Below are 21,307 nucleotides of genomic sequence, written 5' to 3'. Positions count from 1 at the left end.
GAAGAACTTCCTGACTGTGAGAGCCATTCAGCAGTGGAACTCTCTGCCCCGGAGTGTGGTGGAGGCTCCTTCTTTGGAAGCTTTTAAGCAGAGGCTGGATGGCCATTTGTCAGGGGTGATTTGAATGCAATATTCGTGCTTCTTGGCAGGGGGTTGGACTGGATGGCCCATGAGGTCTCTTCCAACTCTTTGATTCTATGATTCTATGAGTCTATGTATATAATTGCTTACTGCATTGTATGTGTGCATTGGTTTGCAATTTTACCTAACCTCTTTATTGTGGGAGGGACTGCAGACCATGTCTGAATAAGTTCAGGACTAAGACTCCATTTTAGATCAGTGTTTGCTTTGAGAAGTCATATAGATAAGTGTGTTTGCTTTAGACTTCAGTGGAGATAGACACCATTAGACTCTTAGAGTAGAAGCCATCTGATGCATTTAGACTCCAGTAAGATGTATACTTAAAGACTCCTTTGGACTATGAACTATTAATTCTAAGGAAGATGCCCTGTGTTACCTATACAGAGAAACTACTTTAAATCCTATTGTAACTGGATTCATAAGCAAAGTGCCTGTATGCTGTATACATGATGTTTTGTGAGTAAACTAACTCTGTTAGTTTTTAAAAATACTGTTTGTTTTGTCTCTTGAGAGCATAATATAAAGACAAATATATTTTAAGGAAGAATAGATGTTTTTGGGCAACTAATACTTCTGAAACTCTGCTGAATGTGTGTGTGTGTATATATACACATATACACACACACAAACACACGCATGCATTGGCATGTCTATGTCTCTGATAGTTCAAAGACATACCTAGGTATATCAGTTTAACAGCTGAGAGACAAATACTAGTGAACATCAATTTTAAAAAGATTGTGACTTCTAACAAGGTCGTGCCTTTTTTTGACCAGTGATTTTTCCAAACAGGTTATGAATCCCATTTCCCAAATGGTTATGGAGATTCACATTTTCCAAAAGATTATGGCCTCATTTTGCCAAAAGGTTATGGGTTCCAATAATGCAAGCCTGTCAAGAGTTTTGCAAAATCGAAAAGAAGATTTGGCATTTGCAAGTTTTGGTATCATTTTGCCAAAAAGAAGATGGTTTGTTAATTGACTGGTGCTTTTATAGGCCTGATTCTTAGAGAACCAATTCCACATCAAACTTCCAATGCTTCGACAAAGTATCATTTCTGTATTGAAATGATAGTAGTCATCTAATTTTGAAAGGATGAGGAGGATGACATAAGCACCTTTTTAATAATGACATAGGTACCCTTTTGCTACTAATAAACTAACCAGAAATATCAAATCACTTTTTCTTTTTCTTATTGGAAAATTGTTTCCCCTTTAAAAAATGAACCCATTGTGAAACTAAATGTCTATTTTTCCATACTACTGTATATAAGTTTAGAGTTTATTTTGATACAGTTAATAGATACAGTGTCTAGTTGTTGCTTTATCAAATGACACATTTGTTTCAGACTGGTGATTCTTGTCAGTTTGTTTATGACCTACTGTCATTAAAAAAAACCCACACCAAAATAATCCTCAAACCAAACCACAATCACAGTCTATTTTATAAATGTTATTTGGATTTCAGAAAAATAATTTTAAATCAGTGGGCCACATCTCAATTATTGCAATTAACCCAACACTCTTTAATTAAGACAGAATTTAAATAAACTGAGTAAGTGATGGATTTGACAAATATTTTTGCTGGCCTGAGCAACCCAATACAAATATTGGACAAAAGCACCACTTGGCTGACAGCATTAGGTTAAATATCCACTTTCACAAACCTAGCTCTGTTTTGGGCTGCTCTTGTGTTTGTGCTCTGGGCTTTTCTGCCTTTATCTCTTCAGTGGCTTGTTTCCATTTATCACGGCTGAGTTCAAGTTTACCTCTTGGACTCGCAGGAACTGTCTCAATTTGAAGCAGTCCAAATCTGATAGAGGCTAGGATGGTTCTCTTTAGAAGATGCAACCTAATGACATTTAAGTCATTATTTCTGTATGAATATCTGGCCCAGAAAAAATGACCATACTGGTCAATAAAAGCTTGCCCTACTGGTTTTAACTTTTATCACATTATTAGCTTTTTAATTATCCTTCCTGTGTTTGAAGCACTGACAGTGGGAAATTAATGCTGAACTCCATTAATGTTTTAAAATACCTTCAGTATGTCCTCTGTAGTTTGCCAAATATTAAAGAAAATTGCCTGCACAAAGACATCTCATGCATTCCTAAGCAGTTTTGTTTCAAACACACTACTAATTTAATGTTGGGGGCTGATATGAAAGTGCTTCATGTGTCTCCAGCAACTTTCCTAATTCAGCAAAAAGATGCTGGTGTCTGTCCAATATTTCTCTAGTTGTGAGGATCTAATAATAGTTCTTAGATCCTCTCAATCATTCATAGAAAACAAAGCTGCATTGTAAGGTATGGGTATGAATTAAGAGATACTGACCAACGTGGAAGAGAATGTAAAAGCACAGTTTATATTAAAATTCATATAGAACTGGTTAGTATTAAAAGCAATTTCCCCTTTGATTTAGTTATGTATGCTGTCATTGTATGATGTTACATTTGAAGCACTGATACTGTCCAGTTACTCCTGCTTGTATCAGAGAGAGCTAACCAAACCTAAATTGTATTTAGAGAATTCAGCCATAGCAGAGCACTTGATGAACCAACCTGGACATAGCATATTATTTGAGAACACAGAAATGCTGGACCAGTCTAACAAGTACCATGTCAGGCTACACAGGGAAGCCATTGAAATCCACAAAAATGTGGACAATTTCAACAGAAAGGAAGAAACCATGAAATGAACAAAATCTGGCTACCAATATTTTAAAAAACTCTAAAATCATGACAGTAAATAAAGAACAACACTCAAAAACAGGAGAACTCCAAACAAGAAACAATCAGGGACACCTAATCACCTCTCAACAAAGGATTCTCCCAGGCAGTAAGAATTCACACCTTGAAACTGCTAGGCCATTCAGTGCTAATTAAGGTGGCCAATTGAATCATTCACACCTACCTTGAACAGGCAAGAGTTCTTTCTCCCATCCTGGATATTCCAGAGATATATAAACCCCATTTTCCTAGTTTCCAACAAACCTCACAACCTCTGAGGACGTCTGCCATAGATGCAGGTGAAACGTCAGGAGAGAATGCTTCTGAAACATGGCCATATAGCCCGGAAAATCTTACAACAACCCAGTGATTCCAGCCATGAAAGCCTTCGACAATACACTAAATTGTATTGTTTCTGCTAGTATTCCTTGATGTAATATGCATGCTAGAATCCTGTGGGTGTCTTAGGCTTGCCTGTGTTTTTCCTATGACATTTTCATCTTGTTCTGAAGATCTGCCTTAAGTTCACCATTGTGGAAATTGAGTTGTGCAGAACACATTTGGGTATGTGTTCAGTTGCATAAGGATTGCACTGCACAGTTAATATATAACTGCACAGATTTCCTCTATGAGCCTTTGAATTGGTGTTTTGACTGGGCCTTTTGCATTATGCTGAAAACTAACCTGCTTGGTCTGTAAATATGGATACAGAAGACCTCAGAGGCTTTGGTCATGCCCTTCTGTCTTTTTCTTCTTTTCTAATTTCTTCTTATTCCTTTAATCTCAAGCTCTACTGGAAGAGTTTTACTGTATATGAAGCCTTATTCCAGGCATCCCCAAACTGGAACATTCCCACTGTTTGGGTCTCCAACTCCCAGAAGCCCTAGCCAGCTTGTCCAATGGTCAGGAATGCCGAGAGTTAGAGGCCCAAACAGCTGAAGGGCTGCAATTTGAGGATGCCTGCCTTCTGCTTTCTAGCTATCTCAGATAAAGAGATGTTGCACCCTTGTATCTGGTTTTTTTTTTTTTTTTTAGGTCTTCTCTAATAAGTTCATCACTATGTCACAAAATTAGCCCTGGAAGAGCAGATAGAAGTTACCTTCCAATGTTTTTATATGGGCACAACACAAGAAGAGCCACCCTAGATTAGAGAACTTGCTTGCCCTGTTCACCATAAGCTTTGTCAGAACGGCCGAGCTGAGGCCTTTTGGAAGTAGAGCAATAGGCATTTCCCTCAGCAACTGTTAGTAATCAGATCCAATCCTGCTCAGCTTCTGAATTAGATGAGTTTGAGTGCATTTCAGTCAGTGGTCTCAAAGTTGTGGCTTTCCAGGTGTTTTGGACTTTAGCTCCCAGAATTCCTGGCCATTGGGTGAGCTGGCTTGTGCTTCTGGGAGTTGGGAGACCCAAACATCCGGAGGGCCACAAGCATGACACCTCTATCTATAAAAGAGACTCAAAGCAGCTTACAATAAAATCAAAGCAATGCAATTTTAAACCTAAGATATACAAACATTGAAATAGAATTAAATACTAATTGTATTAAAAACAGTTAAAGTCCTTAAAACTAAGTAAAAACTACAGCATCCCCTGACTTGATCTTTAAAACTTCCTTCTTTAAAAGCCACTTTCAATGAGCGTTTAAGCTGTAGTGTTTTTGTCCAGAGATATCTAAAAGTAGTTGTTAACCTTTATATACATAGAGCTAAAGTTCAGATAATTCCCAGTAGCTTTTTAAAACATTTACAAGGAAGTCATAAATGTTCTCTGAAAGCATCAGCTTTTTAATTTCTGTTGGGATCTATACAGTCTTCTTTGTCTGTAAAGGAATTTCTGATGCCATTGGCTTGTGACAGAGTGATGCTATTTGCTATGATGATGCAGAACGGCATGTAGCAAATTGAATTGTTTTTGTTTTCCCTCTAGTCAGTTCATTCCCACAAAATTGGAATGCTGGCTCTTGATTTTAAAAAGCCGTTAGTATATTTTATGTGAAAGCTGTTTTAAAAAGGAGTTTCCAGTATGCATCGTTATTCCCCATTTCCACTTTAAAGATACAGTTCTTAGAAGCTAGATGGGAGCTTAGATATCATCTTAGGAATGTGTTAGACCAGAGAATCCCAACTAGTGGTCCATGGACCACCTGTAATCTGCAAGAACTAAAATATGATCTGCAGCCTCACCGTTATTACACTGTTGCAACGAGAGCAACTGGTCTCGCGAAACTCTCTTATGCCGAGGCTTATTAAATATGGCTTTCTGTGGGCGAGCAGATGACAACTACTGGATGGCATATGTTCAGTATCAGAAACTAGAGCTGAGCCCTGGTCAGAGTGGTCCCTGATCAAAAAAAGGTCGGGAACCACTGTGTTAAGACAATGCAGATCAGGTATGCAAATTGATCTCATAAGTATGCCTTGGCGTATTTGTCTACCCATGTGTGCATATGGTGTGCACATAGAACTGAGGTTCATATAACTATGCATCCACATAAGGGGACACATTTTATACTGAAGCTATTGAGCAGCTGTGTGGTGTCTCCATAGGGTTTTGGAATTCGAAGAGGAGATAACTTTCCAATCAAAATGCAGATCCACACTCAATCCAAAAGAGAAGAAATATACAGATACAAGTGTATTTGGAGAACAGTTTCTCCTCTTCCACCACTCTCACTAAATAGCAACTCAACTCATTGTCAAAGAATTAGGGGAATTATTTGGCATAGTTCTCTCACAGTACCCATAGTTGTGACTGATTGAACTGTGTTGGAGAATACTCTCACCTTACTGCAGTACTATCTAGCCATTGTCTGCTCCCTAGCATGTTCACCACTAAATGAGAACAATGTACAACAATGTAGGGTTCTCCTCCGATTGCATTTACTGTGATGCATTTTGAAGTAGCCAGTTTTCAACCCTTCTTATTCCTCACATTGGGTATACTTCTTGGAGCACACTTGAAGTATGTGCATTTGAAGGATATTAATGAATGAGGTTGATCTCAGATTCTGGTCCAATAGATCAAGATGAATTTTTAGTTAATTGAGCATTTGTGCGATCCAGATCCTATCCTTGTTTAGGAAAGCTTGCTCAGAGGAAGGCCACCTACAAGCAAACTTTTCCCATTAGCCTTGAGATCATTTCTCCCTTCCAGTAAAAAGAGAAGTCTCATTTGGAGCATAATTTTATAAATGCAGAGAGAAAATGTAGTGCAACTTGATTGGAGAGCTTGTTCCTATGCATATGCACTACCCCGCTATTATAAATATTTGGTCAATGTCATCTTTTCCCTAGAGTCTTAATCCTGAAGAGGAGGGGCTTCAGCACATATCTGTATTCCTTTTGGGCCTGACCTTTGTACACTAGAAAAATTAGAGAGTTAATTGAAGTCAGTTGAATTGTTTTCAACTAGCATTAGAGGCACAGTAGGTTTATTACATTTTGATAATGGAGATTCATTACCCTGCAATCTCAATTTCGTTTTGATATGGGAATTTAGTTTCTCTTTGAGCTTGCATTCAGCAAACAGTCACTTGATTATCCATGGTCAGTGTGCTTTTTCCACATTGTATCACTTGTAAAATTATCATTCTTTGGGCAACCTCTTACATCCCTCAGTTTCTTTATTGAGGCATTTTGGACAATAAAGTGAGATAGGGGAAATCAGCACCACTCTACCAATCATAGAACAATTCAGTAATGTTTGTTTATACATCAATTCATTGTGTTAGGGTTTGTTTTGTTTGTTGTTGTTGTTGTTACCTTGTGTGCACTTGGTAACAGTGTCCTCAGTTTTTCACCTGGAGTCACCAAAAAGAAGACAATAAACATTCCACAGATATATAAACCTCACTTGTCTAGTTCCCAACAGACTTCACAACCTATGAGGTTGCCTGCTATAGATATGGGCAAAATATCAAGAGAGAATCCTTCTGGAACGTGGCCATACAGCCTGGAAAACTCACAGTGACCCAGTGATTCCGGTCATGAAAGCCTTTGACAATACAATAAGCGAAATCTTTCTTTCTAAAGAAGGTATTAGTAACCTAACAGGTTGCAGTATGCAGAGCTGGTGACTAGTTCAAAAATGCTAGTTTGTCTATTCATCATTTACCATGGTCCAGTAAGTTCCCTGTTCAAATGTTAATGTGGCTATGAACTCATTATTGCCTCAATATACTATCTCAGTCTCCTCTTGCAGATGCAAGATAGTGGATTTGATTTTGCAAATTGAAAGTGTTGTTTAGATCATTATAAAATGTCCTTGCACATTCTGAAGTGTTTCATTTGTTAAGGTTTCTGATCAATTATTGGGTGTATTAATTTGAAAAAGCATTTTAATTAGTGTACAGGCACAAGACAGGCATTGAAAGATACTGTTAAAATAATGTGTTGTGTCAGATTCCCTGATGATAGTTTCCCAGTTTGGTTTATCTGTAGAATGAGGAGTGATGCAAGTTTCCCATACACCACTTTGGATCTGTGAAAAACCAGCTCCTCCTTGTACTGTTTTGGATGCAGTCTAATGGGTTAGATAGAGATTTCAGCATTTATATTGAGAAAGCAGGGTATCCCGTCTATCATGACAATATCTCAGAAACACTATGTGGAGTCAAGTTGAATAGGACAAGTTGTGGGACAAAGGAGGTGAAGCACCATAGCCAACTCAGTCAATTCAGCCAGTTTCCATTTCTTGACCATCCATATACCAGTAGTTCTCAACATGCGCTTCTTCAAGTGCTTTGCTCTACAACTCCAATAATCCCAACCAGTTTACCAGCTTTTAGGATTCCTGGGAGGTGAAGGCCAAAACATCTGAGGTCCCACAGGTTGAGAACCACTGCATATACCATTTGATGGGTAGGGCCTACTTTGGGAAATGAGGCTCAGACAATTCTCTTTCTACCAGTCTAATTGCATGTACCAAACTCCACATCCAATGCAAAGTAGTAGCTGAGCAAATAGATTCTAACCCTTGATGAAAAACTGACTTTTGTTTTGATTTGATGGTTTATTTTCAATAGTGTTCACCTGTTCCTCTCCTTTTTTCCACAGGAAATTCTGAGGGCACAGAAGTATCAAGAAGAGATGAAAAGGAGGATTGAAGATGTTTATGAAAAGGAGAGGCTCCTGCAGGCCAAAGAATACAAAGAGGGACTTGTGGCAGAACCACGTCAAACTCAGATTAAAGGCCATGCATCCTCCCCTCACTTTGGAAAGAACGAACCTTCCGAAGAGCCAGTCAGTACAGCAAATATATTTCAGCCTGGATCTTGGATGCCTCCCAAGGACAGTGGCCGTAACAAATAAGAAGTTAGAAATATCAGGAGATAGGCAAATAATAAGAAATGACTGTCTGATGCATGTCTATCCTTTTGCATTACTTGAAGAATTGTTTGAGTAAATGGAGGAAAAATCTTATAATTAAGATGTAAGGATTTATTAACTGCTCATGTTGTATAATTCATAGATAATTTGTGTAACTTCAACTTTGGAAAGAGTTGGTATGATAATGGTATGATAATGATCAGGGCTGGAGAATCTCTCTGGCTTCCACATGTTTTGAACTACAGCTGCCATAATACTATACCGTTGGCCATATTATCTGCAGATGATGACAGATGAAGTCCCAAACATGTAATGGCCAAAGGGACTCCAGGTGATATAATTATATATTATAAAGTAGAACGGTGAATATAAAAAGAAGCACTGAATATAATTATAATTGTTCAACCATGAGTAAATTAGTTCTTTGATACATTGAATGACTGTACTAACTGAATTTACAACTGGCTTGTAATTCACAGGGAATAGAATCTGTAGTACTTGGTTTATAAATAATGCTATAGTGAGTATAGCATTGTCACATCTATGCATACTTATAGCTTGTTAGTTTAAAGGGTGACTCTAAGAATCCCTGCCTTTCATTAAACAATCGGTTTAATTAGAAGTATCACAGTGTGAGTAAAATGTATTGTCTTTGAAGGCAATTACATCCTTCAAATTTAACATGCAGAAGTAGTTTCAAGTACATTTGTTCTCAAACCATTGTTTAAAGTGACCACAATTTCCTGTTTTCAGCTTTCATGAGACACTCTGGTTAGTTTTCATCCTTGAGGGATCAAGAGGAAAAGAGCGTCTCTACTAGCAGGAAAGCTAGATTCCCATTGTCTTTCAACCAAGTCATAGAAAGACAACAAAATAAAAGGGCAAAGTCCTCCTTAGGTTCCTCTCATTGCACTTCACAAGGAGCTGATACTGTGTGGTGCTTTCAAGGGACTTCAAGATAGATTGCAAATTTACCATGAAAGCTCATTCTCATCAGCAAGTGAATTATCCCATACCTTTCCAAGTCCAGAAGGGAGAGTGATGTGGTCTCTAGAACTAGTAATCAGGCTGCTGTGTCTGATGCTATTGTACTTAATGTTATCTGGGAGGCTATACTTTGTTCCATATGAAGCAAGCATCTATATTATGTGTGTATGAATGTGCCTTCAAGTTCTCTGTTGACTTATGGCAACCCCACAAATGTCAGTGATTTCTTAGACAAGGAATACTCAGACGTGGTTATGCCAGTTCCTTCCTCTGACATTTAGCCTGTCTCATCTGGTATTCAGTGGTGGTCTCTCATCCATGTACTAACCAGGGTTGACCCTGCTTAGCTTCCAAGATTAGATGGGATCTGATTCAGGTCAAAAAGTAATGCTTCAAAAGTTAATAAAAATACTTGAATGGTGAAAAGTTACTCATTGAGTGTTCACTTTATCATTAAATAGTATTGAGGCAATCCATGTTAAAACACAAGGAAAGCCAGTGTGGTGTAATGGTTTGAACATTGGACTACAATTCTGGAGACAATGGGTTTGAATCCCTTTACAGCAGTGGAAACCCAGAATCAATTTATAGCAGTAGAAACCCAGAATACATTGGAAACTTCTTGAAGGGATACAACAAACATGCCAAACCCATATGAATACTCTTCCTCCCACTTGCTTTGCCTTCCATTCCTGGATTCACCCACCATAGGCTAATTAACCATCTGCCTGCTAACCACAGTTGAACTGCCTAATTTCTAGCCGTTGTACCCAAGGATGAAGTACGCTGAAATTTGTAGTTCAATGTATTGTCGAAGGCTTTCATGGCCGGAATCACTCAGTTCTTGTGGGTTTTTTCGGGCTATATGGCCATGTTCTAGAGGCATTTCTCCTGACGTTTCACCTGTATCTATGGCAAGCTTCCTCAGAGGTGAGGTCTCAGAGGTGACCTCACCTCTGAGGAAGCTTGCCATAGATGCAGGCGAAACGTCAGGAGAAATGCCTCTAGAACATGGCCATATAGCCCGAAAAAACCCACAAGAACTGAGATTTGTAGTTCAGTTTCACTTTGAGGAACACACCTTTATCCTCCTGTGGTTTCAAAATACTATAAAAATCCTCTTCTTATTGTTGCCATTTTACACTGTGAAATCACCTTGCCAGAGAATCTGGTTCAGTTGTAGACCACTGTGTGGGGTCAATTCCTCCCCTGTGAGCTACAGACCACTCCCTCCTCCTCACATTTTGTTTGTTTGCCTGCACTGCATCTCCAAATGACAACATACTGCAGAAGGAATAGGAAGTATTTGGGAGCAGTATTTCACTGTGATCCAGTATAAAGACTAGCCATTGCTTGGCATCTTTGCCCAGAAACAAACTACTGTAGGACTTTATTCTTCTACCTCCATAATTATTTTACATGTTAATCACCCTACATACAGAATTGTGGTTAGAAATATCTTATAGACCAGTTATTCCCCAGAGAGTGGTTATTGTGTATATTTTTAATTTGAGTATTAAATAATTTTTCTTAAAAACTGGACGGATAAAGAGTTACTAGGGTAAAGCTGATCAGATACAGTACTTCCAATGTTAAAAGGTCCCCTTGGCATGTTTATCACAGAATGCACAATACATTTTCACATCTGGAGAGAATATTCATTCATAACAGCCATTCATTTTAGAAATTATCCTTTAAGGGAAGACCCTTTAGATACATTTTTGCATTAGTGCTGTTATAATGATCTAGTACATTATTAACCTGTTCATAGAAATAGTAATTCACAAAAAAAAACACCTAATCCTATTAGTTCACATGATTATCAGCACTTCTAGGATCAAAGCTATTGCTCCCTATTATTGGTTTCATGCAGACTGCATAAACAGTCATATTTCATATTATTTCCGAATATATCTAAAAAGTACTATTAGGATGAAATAAGGATTTTCTCCAATATAGAAATAATTTGAAATAGGCTGCAATTAGCTCATAAATCTACAGGATTTTTTAAAAACAGAGAAAAAAGAAAATATTTCTTCTTCAGTCTATAAAATTGTAAGGAGCTAGTTATTTAATCAGTCAACAAAATGATAGTTCATACTTTATAAACACATTACATACATATAGTGTTACTGATATCTTGTTTACAAATACATTCCAAATTAGAAATTAAATCTCAGGACAACACTTCTCAAAAGCTATTAAAATTAATGACAAGACTTTAATAACAAAATAAAAAGAACAAATTACCTCAGGATTTATCAGATTTGCTCATATCCATGTCCTAGAAAGATTACAACACAAAAATATACAAACATAAGAATTCTTGGTTAAGAAAAGATCTGTCCAGTTGGGTTGGCATTTCAGTCCTTCTTCGTTCGTTTAGCTTTCGCAATATTTTCCTGGCGTTTTTGCTTCTTCTTTTGTTCTTTCTCTCTGGCTTCTATCATTTTTGCCAGTTTCCATGACAGTACTGCACTTGCTAAGAAGAGGGGCGTAAGAGCCAGGATCACCGTTGTGAGAAATCCATATGGATCCTTTGCAGCCCATTCCACAATATATTCAGCCCAGCCTTTGATATTGTCAAGCATCTTTTTTGCTACCTAAGGAGGGAAATCCTCCATAAAAAAGAAGAAGGATAACTAATATGAGATGTTTAATAAGAAACTACTCAAACAATTACCTATTGAGGAATGACGGCAGGGAAGTATAACTGCTTGGACTTGTGAACTTGGGTATATAGGACATTTAACTTTGCATCTTGTTACCAGGACCAGGACATTTAGTTGATTAAGCATCCACTTCCAGTATAAACAATGAAATATTCTGAATTTACTGCTCACCAGAGAACAATCAATGTGTGGAACTTCAGGTGACAAAAGTCCCTTTAAATGGGAGGGCTCTTGTCTAAGAGGAACACGAAACATTTATCTTAGGATGATACATGCAAAGCAGACATTTTTCTTTGTCATAAGATTGGCTCCAGCATAAGCTTAATATGGGCAGAAAGCAACCCCTGCCTGCTTTTACAGAAGGATTCTGATCAGCAAGGAAATTCTGCTGGTAGAGGAAAGTGTTCTTCATGAATGCCCCTTCTCCCAATGGAGCCCTTATCTCCCCAAGGAGTGGCTGGGATTGTGGTCAGAGAAGATTACTCTCTCTCTCTCTCTCATTTCCAGTGAAAGTATATAGAGAAAATCTGCTCCAGCACTGTTCCCACTAGTGGAACAAAAAGGCTAGTTCCAACTGAATTCCCTGTCCTCCACACCATCATTTGCAAGTTTAATCATTTACCTATTCAACTAAGTCATTTAAGTCTGGTGACAGCTCTAATAAATGCACATCACAGATTCTAGAGGGAGATATTTTAGTGACTTTTGGGGTTTCTAAGTTTTCCAAGGCAATCTAATTCTAGTTATAGTAACTGACACTATAGCATGTTGTGAGGCAATGGATGGATGATGGCCCTTCAGCACACCATCCTAAACAGACAGTGTTCTTTTGAGACACAAAAGAATTGCTTCAGCCCTGTGGTGATCAATTTAGTACCAAAAAAAAGAAGTTCAAGAAAAAGTCTGCTCCTACTAAGTCTAAAATTTGCCAACAGATCCATTTCCACTGCACACAGAAATGCTTTACTATGCACCCTGCAGATGAAGACAGTCACAGGGCCTGAGTGCCTGAAATTCTTCTTCCACAGAGGTCACAGAAAAGGTTTTAGTTTTTCTTCACAAAAGCTACTAAGTACGCAATTTCACACTTCTTCATAATGCTGGTTATATTAGCCAGGGTAAAATGAAAACATTGTTATACCACTGTTATTTTAAACTACAGGAGGGAGAAGAGAAATTTTAGTCTGAAACTGTATCATCTTTGAGTTTAAACCTCCTCCACCACACACACACACACCATTCTTCTGTAAGAAGCAACAATACCCTTTAATGAAATTCACTTGAATTTTCCTTCCTCCTATCACCTCCTTTGGCACATGCAGACAATCACAATGTTTAATTCAGTTTCCTCTTCTGCTGCCAGGCCCATGGTACCACCATCTCAAGTCCTTCCACTGGACATTTAGATAATATCCAATTAAAGATAACAGATGATTCCACACTCACCCAAGGGGCTAAGAAGCTCCAGTTTAATGATGTAGAACAGGACTTGGCACCGTTGTCATAAAGAGGAAGAAGAGATAACCTTGAAAATGTAAAACAACAATATTGAGGATTAAGATTGTAAATCACTGCACAACAATTCAGATAAGGTATCAAGCAAGATGCTCTTGTGTTTAAGGTGCAGCTACATTAGTCTACTTGAAATGTCAACCTAAGATCTCATTGGTTGTTAATCCATATCTATTGTGGTCTGGGAGATACTGGTAAAAAGAGTCAATTGGCCATAGGCACAGCAGCAGGGCACCTTCCTGACCTCAAAGTGATGCCTTTGCTTCCACACTTTTGTCATAACACACAATCTAACTGACTGTTGCAGTGGCATAAAGCACCAACAGGATCTCAGCATGAAACAAAATATTAAAAGTGTGGAAGTGGCATGGGGATTTCTCTCTCATCCTACTCGCAAATGTTATTAGAAGGGAACATGGGGAGTTTTTATGCAGCAGAAGTACTAACACATTTATATTCACTTCTATGATAAAGAGTTTCATATTACAAAGTTGCCAAAAAGAATACCTTGAAAGCCAAGCGTACAGATGAAAATAGAGAATCACATGCACTGAGGATGATGCAAGAAACATAGCCAAGGCTGTGAATTATATCTAATACTATCCCTGAAAACTCACATTAAAAGCATCACAGTCCTATCCACAATACTGCCATTTCCATGTTTTCAGAGAATAGACAGAGTAGTCGCGAGTTACGTAGTTGGATATCACTGCTGATCCCATAACACACAAATCGCCATGGGCTGCACTGCTTAGAAAGTGAAGAAGGAGAGGATTTTTGTCACTGGGGCCCCTTCCATGCAGCTGAATAAAATCCCACATTATCTGCTTTGAATTGGAATATATGGCAGTGTGAACTCAGATAACCAGTTCAAAGCAGATATTGAAGGATTTTCTGCCTTGATATTCTGGGTTATATGGCTGTGTGGAAGGGCCCTGGGTCATTGAGCAAAATTCTGATCTAAGCTATAGCCATAAAAGTGAGTATATCCACTTTATGCTACAGTAATTCACCAACAGGATGCCAACTAATATTTAAATTAAGACATGGTCTGTAAAACAAATAATTGAAATAAAACCTTGAATATAGTTGCCTAGAGAAAATATGTTGAAGGCCCTTGCCCTACTTACAGGATGGCTGATGAGTGGATTTCCCTTGTCTTTTATAAACATGGCAAAGCAGAAGGGGACAGTTATAGTCCCAAGTACAAAACAAAACCTGGTAATTATGCCATCAGGAGAGGCGGCTAATGGCAAACTTGGACGCTCCAGGTGTTTTGGACACCAACTCCCACAATTCCTAACAGCGTTCCAGCTGTTAGGAACTGTAGGAGTTGAAGTCCAAAACCCCTAGAGGGCCCAAGTTTGCCCATGCCTGCTTTAACAGTTTTGTGTATGAAACAAAGTTTGTTTATATTGTCCCTCTATCAGCCATCCATGGGGCATGCAAATGCCAAAGAAACAGAAGTATTATGCTGTATGAAGAAAATGAAGGGATTTGCTTTGAGTTTATGACCTCCATTCCTGTGTCATTGCTCACCTCAGGCACTGAACTTATTATACCTCACAGGCTGACCAAGGTCAGGTCTGGTCAGGGTAAGCCCTTAAGCAGGAAACTTCTAAGGAATATACTGGTATTCTGGAAGGCGTCCAGAGGGTGTCTCAAATGATCAAAGATCTGGAGACCATAATTCCCTATGAGGAGTGTCTTAAAGAACTGGATAGGTTTAGCCTGCAGAAGAGAAGGTAGAGAGGAGACACAATAGCCATCTATAAATATGTGAAAGGGTGTCCTAAAGAAGAGGGAGCAGATTTATTTTCTGCTATTAAAGGAAAGGAGAATCCACCCAAACATTAGGAAGAACTTCCTGACTGTAAGAGGTCTTCTCTCACTTCCACCTCTGTCCCAGGCTCCTCTGGTGGGGATGAGAGAAAGGGCCTTCTCAGCTGTGGCCTCAGGCTCTGGAACTCCCTCCCTAAGGAGATCAGGCTAGCACACTCCCTGTCCATCCTCCGCAAGAATTTAAGACACGGATGTTCCGTTGTGCTTTTAACTAGGCAATTCCCTTGACAGATGGCCCCAGTTAGGACCCAAAAATCTTGTCCTCAAGTACTTTATGATTGTTATATCCAAATCCTTAATGGTAAATCGTTCTTACTCTCATTGCTGCTATATGATATTTGCAATTTACTTATTACTCTACCCTTTAATGCTGTGGCACCAGATTGCCCAGCCACGATGAGACCCTGAACTTTGCTATTGGTTGTCAGTTTTGATGTTCGCTTTATACACTGTTTAATGTTGTTGTTTTTTATTTTGTTATATTACTTTTGTTATTATTTAGCAAGGACGTTAGAGCTGGACCATATGGAAGACTGAGCGAAGGAAGATAGATGCTTTTGAACTGTGGTGTTGGGAGGAAAATTTTGAGAGTGCCTTGGACTGCAAGAAGATTCAACCAGTCCATACTTCAGGAAATAAAACCTGACTGCTCATTGGAGGGAAGGATATTAGAGGCAAAGATGATGTACTTTGGCCACATCATAAGAAGACAGGAGAGTTTAAAGAAGACAATGATGCTGGGGAAAATGGAAGAAAAAAGGAAAAGGGGCCATCCCTCTCTCATCCTGAATTTTATCATTTTATCTCACACATGTGACCCGCCCTTTTGGGACTGATTCTGCATTGTACTATTTTGTATTGTTTTATTGCATTCTTATGTTTTTCTTTAATTGTGATATTTGTTTTGTTATTTTGGTTTTATTTTGTTGGAATGAACTGTTCGGCTTGGCCTCATGTAAGCCGCCCAGAGTCCCCTTTGGGGAGATGGTGACGGGGTATAAATAAAGATTATTATTATTGTATTGTTGAAGGCTTTCATGGCCAGAATAACTGGGTTGTTGTAAGTTTTTTGGGGCTATATGGCCATGTTCTAGAGTAGGGGTCCTCAAACTTTTTAAACAGAGGGCCAGGTCATAGTCCCTCAAACAGTTGGAGGGCCAGATTATAATTTGAAAAAAACATGAATAAATTCCTATGCACACTGCAAATATTTTATTTGTAGTTCAAAAACCACATAAAACAAAACAATAATTAAAATGAAGAACAATTTTAACAAATATAAACTTATTAGTATTTCAATGGGAAGTGTGGGCCTGCTTTTGGCTGATGAGATAGGGTTGTTGTTGTTGTCGCTGTTGTTGTGTGCTTTCAAGTCATTTCAGATTTAGGGTGACCCCGAGTGAGGGCCGGGTAAATGACCTTGGAGGGCCATATCCGGCCCCCGGGCCTTAGTTTGAGGACCCCTGTTCTAGAGGCATGTTCTAGAATGCCTCTAGAACATGCCCATATAGCCCTTAAAAACCTACAACAACCCATTATTATTATGATTATTATTATTATGAGGGATGGATGGTATCCTTGAAGTGACTGGCTTGACCTTGAAGGAGCTGGGGGTGGTAACGGCTGTCAGGGAGTTCTCGTGTGGGCTGGTCCATGAGGTCACGAAGAGTCAGAATCAACTGAATGAATAAACAACAATAACAAGGAAATATTTCTCCAGGATCACTGCCTTCCCAGCTCTTGGAGTGAAGTGTTAATTGTTATTATTCAACAGTGGAATTCCCTCCCCAAAGATCAGTGAAACACCCTCCCCAAAGATCTTAGACAGGCCCCTACATTGGCAGTCTTCAGAAAGAACCTGAAGACCTGGCTGTTCCGATGTGCCTTCCCAGATTAGGAAATCTCCAATACAAGTCCCATAAGCACTTTACTAGAACTAAGATTGCTGCACACCGCACACTGCACTTGCCCTATAATGCCTTAGATACCACCTGTCACATCAGCACTTTTAATTCTGTACCCATTACTCTGGCCCGACCCAGTTGTATTGTGTTTTAGTGTATTGTTTATTGCCTGTTGTTTATTTTGCTTAGAATCATAGAATCAAAGAGTTGGAAGAGACCTCATGGGCCATCCAGTCCAACCCCATTCTGCCAAGAAGCAGGAATATTGCATTCAAATCACCCCTGACAGATGGCCATCCAGCCTCTGCTTAAAAGCTTCCAAAGAAGGAGCCTCCACCACACTCCGGGGCAGAGAGTTCCACTGCTGAACGGCTCTCACAGTCAGGAAGTTCTTCCTAATGTTCAGATGGAATCTCCTCTCTTGTAGTTTGAAGCCATTGTTCTGCGTCCTAGTCTCCAAGGAAGCAGAAAACAAGCTTGCTCCCTCCTTCCTGTGGCTTCCTCTCACATATTTATACATGGCTATCATATCTCCTCTCAGCCTTCTCTTCTTCAGGCTAAACATGCCCAGTTCCCTAAGCCGCTCCTCATAGGGCTTGTTCTCCAGACCCTTGATCATTTTAGTCGCCCTCCTCTGGACACATTCCAGCTTGTCAATATCTCTCTTGAATTGTGGTGCCCAGAATTGGACACAATATTCCAGATGTGGTCTAACCAAAGCAGAATAGAGGGGTAGCATTACTTCCCTAGATCTAGACACTATGCTCCTATTGATGCAGGCCAAAATCCCATTGGCTTTTTTTGCCGCCACATCACATTGTTGGCTCATGTTTAACTTGTTGTCCACGAGGATTCCAAGATCTTTTTCACACGTAACAAATTAATTGTTTTAATTTGCTTAGGTTTTGTATTGTTATATTGTATTGTTTATTGTATTGCTATATTGTGTATTGTGGCCTTGGCCTTTGTAAGCCGCATCGAGTCCTTCGGGAGATGCTAGCGGGGTACAAATAAAGTTTAATAATAATAATAATAATTCTCTGTCTGGGAGTACAGTGGAAGCTCCTTCCTTGGAAGCTTTTAAACCAGTGTTTCTCAACCTGGGGGTCGGGACCCCTGGGGGGGTCGCATGGGGTGTCAGAGGGGTCACCAAATACCTGTCAGAAAGGTGGAAGGTGAACTACATCTCCCCCAAATCACTGTCAATTCATCCCAAATCCCTCCAGTACGTTCCATTGGTTATGGGGGTTCTATGTTGGAAGTTTGGCCCAATTCTATCGTTGGTGGGGTTCAAGGGACTTTGATTGTAGGTGAACTATAAATCCCAGCAAATACAATTTCCCCTAGCTCCACCAGTGTTCACATTTGGGCATATTGAGTATTCGTGCCAAGTTTGGTCCAGATCTACTGTTTGAGTCCACAGTGCTCTCTGGATGTAGGTGAACTACAACTCCAAAACTCAAGGTCAATGCCCACCAAACCCTTCCAGTACTTGGTCATAGGAGTTCTGTGTGCCAAGGTTGGTTCAGTTTCCATCATTAGTTGCATTCAGAATGCTCATTGATTGTAGGTGAACTATAAATCCCAACAACTCTAACTCCCAAATGACAACATCCATTCCCTCCAACTCCATCAGTATTCAAACTTGGGTGTATTGGGGAATGAAAAGACATCCTGCATATCAGATATTTACATGACGATTCACAACAGGAGCAAAATTACAGATATGAAGTAGCAACAAAAATAATGTTATGGTTGGGGGTCACCGCAACTTGAGGAACTGTATTAAGGGGTCGCGGCATTAAGATGGTTGAGAAACACTGTTTTAAACAGAGGCGGGATGGCCTTCTCAGGAGTGCTTTGATTGTGTTTTGCCTGATTGGTGAGGGGTTGGATTAAATCAGGCAGGGGTCAAACTTGGGCCCTCCAGGTGTTTTGGACTTCAACTCCCACCATTCCTAACAGCCTCAGGCCCCTTCCTTTTCCCCCTCAGCCGCTTAAGCTAAGCGGCTGAGGGGGAAAAGGAAAGGGCCTGAGGCTGTTAGGAATGGTGGGAGTTGAAGTCCAAAACACCTGGAGGGCCTAAGTTGGCCCATGCCTGTATTGGGCTATCCATGATCCCTTGCTTGGAGTGAATCTCTTAGTCTGAAAGTGCCTACCAATTGCCTACTATAATCAATGACCTATTTACTACTGACAGCCATGTGGTTTCTCTCTAAGGATGAGAAACCACCCAAGGCTTTTGTGTCTGTTCTTGCTGCTTCATTAGAGACTATTTCCGGGTTTCCCTGACAAAGGAATGGCGGTCACCCTGGGCAGGGTTTTCCAAAGACTTCCTGTCGAAGAGCTGAATCGTGGAAGGAGGAGAAGCGAGAGTCTGGAGGGAAGAGGAAAGGGAAGCAGGGAGCCGCAGGAGAAAGGCCATTGTGCGCCCAAGTCTCCCTTCCACCTCAACGTCTCAGCAGAGCAAAGGCCTCAACGCCCCTCTCCCACCCACCCTCAGCCTCACTCACCCGCCAACCGGAAGGAGGAAGTAGACCGCGCAGGAAGTCCCGCCTTCCCCTCTTCCGCCTCAGGAGCAGAAAGGGAACCCTCGAGGAGGTGCCTCCCGGAGGAGGAATGTAGACTATACAAAATACATAGTATAGAGCACTCTTACTTTCTTGATTTCAAACTTCCGGGTTCCGTTTATCCTTTCTTTTGTTCCCAGCAGGGAGGTTTTTCCCCCCTCTTTTTAAATCTAACATTAAAAAAATAATAATATGAAGGTTAATGGGGGTGGAAGGGTTTCCAGATTGCACTGCTAATGTAATGTTTATTATTATTTGGTATTATAATAATTCAATATAATAAAATATAATTATATATTATATATTACATGTAATATTACTACTAATATTGCAGTATAGTGGTATATTACAATGTATTAATATATAGGTAAAGGTAAAGGTTTTCCGCTGACATTAAGTCCAGTCGTGTCCTGCACTGCTAATGTAATGTTTATTATTACATGGTATTATAATAATGTAGTTCAATATAATAAAATACAATTGTATATTATATATTACATGTAATATTACTAATAATACTGCAGTATAGTGGTATAGTACAATATAGTGCTATATAGGTAAAGGTTTTCCCCTGACATTAAATCCAGTCGTGTCCTGCACTGCTAATGTAATGTTTATTATTACGTGGAATGATAACAATATAGTTCAATAGAATAAAATATAATTGTATGTTATATATTACATGTAATATTACTAATAATATTGCAGTATAGTGGTATTGTACACTATAGTAATATATAGGTAAAGGTAAAGGTTTTCCCCTGACATTAAGTCCAGCCGTGTCCTGCACTGTTAATGTAATGTTTACTATTACGTGGTATTATAATAATATAGTTCAATATAATAAAACAAGGACATCTAATCACAAACAAACAAGGACATCTAATCACCTCTCAACAAAAGATTGCTCCAGGCACGGCCAAGCAATCAAATGCTAATCAAGGTGATCAGTTGAAACATTCACAGCTAGCTCCAGCAGACAAGAGTCCTTTGTCCCACCCTGGTCATTCCACAGATATATAAAACCTTTTTCCTAATTCCAACAGACCTCACTACCTCTGAGGATGCTTGCCATAGATGCAGGCGAAACGTCAGGAGAAAATGCCTTTAGAACATGGCCATATAGCCCGAAAAAACCAACAACAACCCAATATAATAAAATATAATTGCATATTATATATTACATGTAATGTTACTAATAATATTGCAGTATAGTGGTATAGTACAATATAGTAATATATAGGTAAAGGTAAAGGTTTTCCCCTGACATTAAGTCCAGTCGTGTCCGACTCTGGGGATTGCTGCTTATCTCCATTTCTAAGCCGAAGAGCCGGCATTGTCCGTAGACACCTCCAAGGTCATGTGGCCAACATGACTTCATGGAGCACTGTTACCTTCCCGCCAGAGCGGTACCTATTGATCTACTCACATTTGCATGTTTTTGAACTGCTAGGTTGGCAGAAGCTGGGGCTGATAGCAGAAGCTCATGCCGCTCCCCGGAGTCGAACCTGCGACCTTTCGGTCAACAAACTCAGCAGCTCAGCGCTTTAAACCACTGCGCAACCAATGGATCCGCATAGTAATATATACAACTAATAATAATATATAATATTATTATATAAGA

The 21,307-nt window shown here is 39.5% G+C and overlaps 2 protein-coding genes across 5 annotated transcripts in view; one reads left to right on the top strand and one right to left on the bottom strand.

Annotated features, from left to right (window-relative positions):
• NDUFAF2 (NADH:ubiquinone oxidoreductase complex assembly factor 2) overlaps nt 1–9,613 on the top strand; it is a 52,794-nt gene extending 43,181 nt beyond the window's left edge. For both annotated transcript variants that reach the window (XM_060761531.2, XM_060761530.2), the window contains one exon: nt 7,924–9,613. In XM_060761531.2, coding sequence (XP_060617514.1) covers nt 7,924–8,178 — 255 coding nt within the window. In that variant the 3' untranslated portion in view covers nt 8,179–9,613. The remainder of the gene's footprint in view (nt 1–7,923) is intronic.
• Nucleotides 9,614–10,672: 1,059 nt separating this feature from the next.
• On the bottom strand, nt 10,673–19,731 carry SMIM15 (small integral membrane protein 15). 3 transcript variants are annotated; one of them, XM_060761533.2, is made up of 3 exons: nt 19,627–19,731; nt 13,302–13,380; nt 10,673–11,801 (listed from the first exon to the last, which is right to left on the bottom strand). In XM_060761533.2, exon 3 carries the CDS (start codon nt 11,772–11,774, stop codon nt 11,547–11,549), a length of 228 nt encoding a protein of 75 aa, XP_060617516.1. In that variant the 5' UTR covers nt 11,775–11,801; nt 13,302–13,380; nt 19,627–19,731; the 3' UTR covers nt 10,673–11,546. The 3 variants fall into 3 exon arrangements, with proteins under 3 accessions (XP_060617516.1, XP_060617515.1, XP_060617517.1); XM_060761532.2 differs by having other exon boundaries at nt 10,673–11,786; nt 19,627–19,730; XM_060761534.2 differs by lacking the exon at nt 19,627–19,731 and adding an exon at nt 14,907–15,059 and having other exon boundaries at nt 10,673–11,786.
• Nucleotides 19,732–21,307: the final 1,576 nt, after the last annotated feature.

Source organism: Anolis sagrei, chromosome 2 (assembly GCF_037176765.1).
Source record: "Anolis sagrei isolate rAnoSag1 chromosome 2, rAnoSag1.mat, whole genome shotgun sequence".
Classification (NCBI taxonomy): domain Eukaryota; kingdom Metazoa; phylum Chordata; class Lepidosauria; order Squamata; family Dactyloidae; genus Anolis; species Anolis sagrei.
Note: the sequence above shows the minus strand (reverse complement) of the source record. Positions and strands in the feature narration are given on the sequence as shown.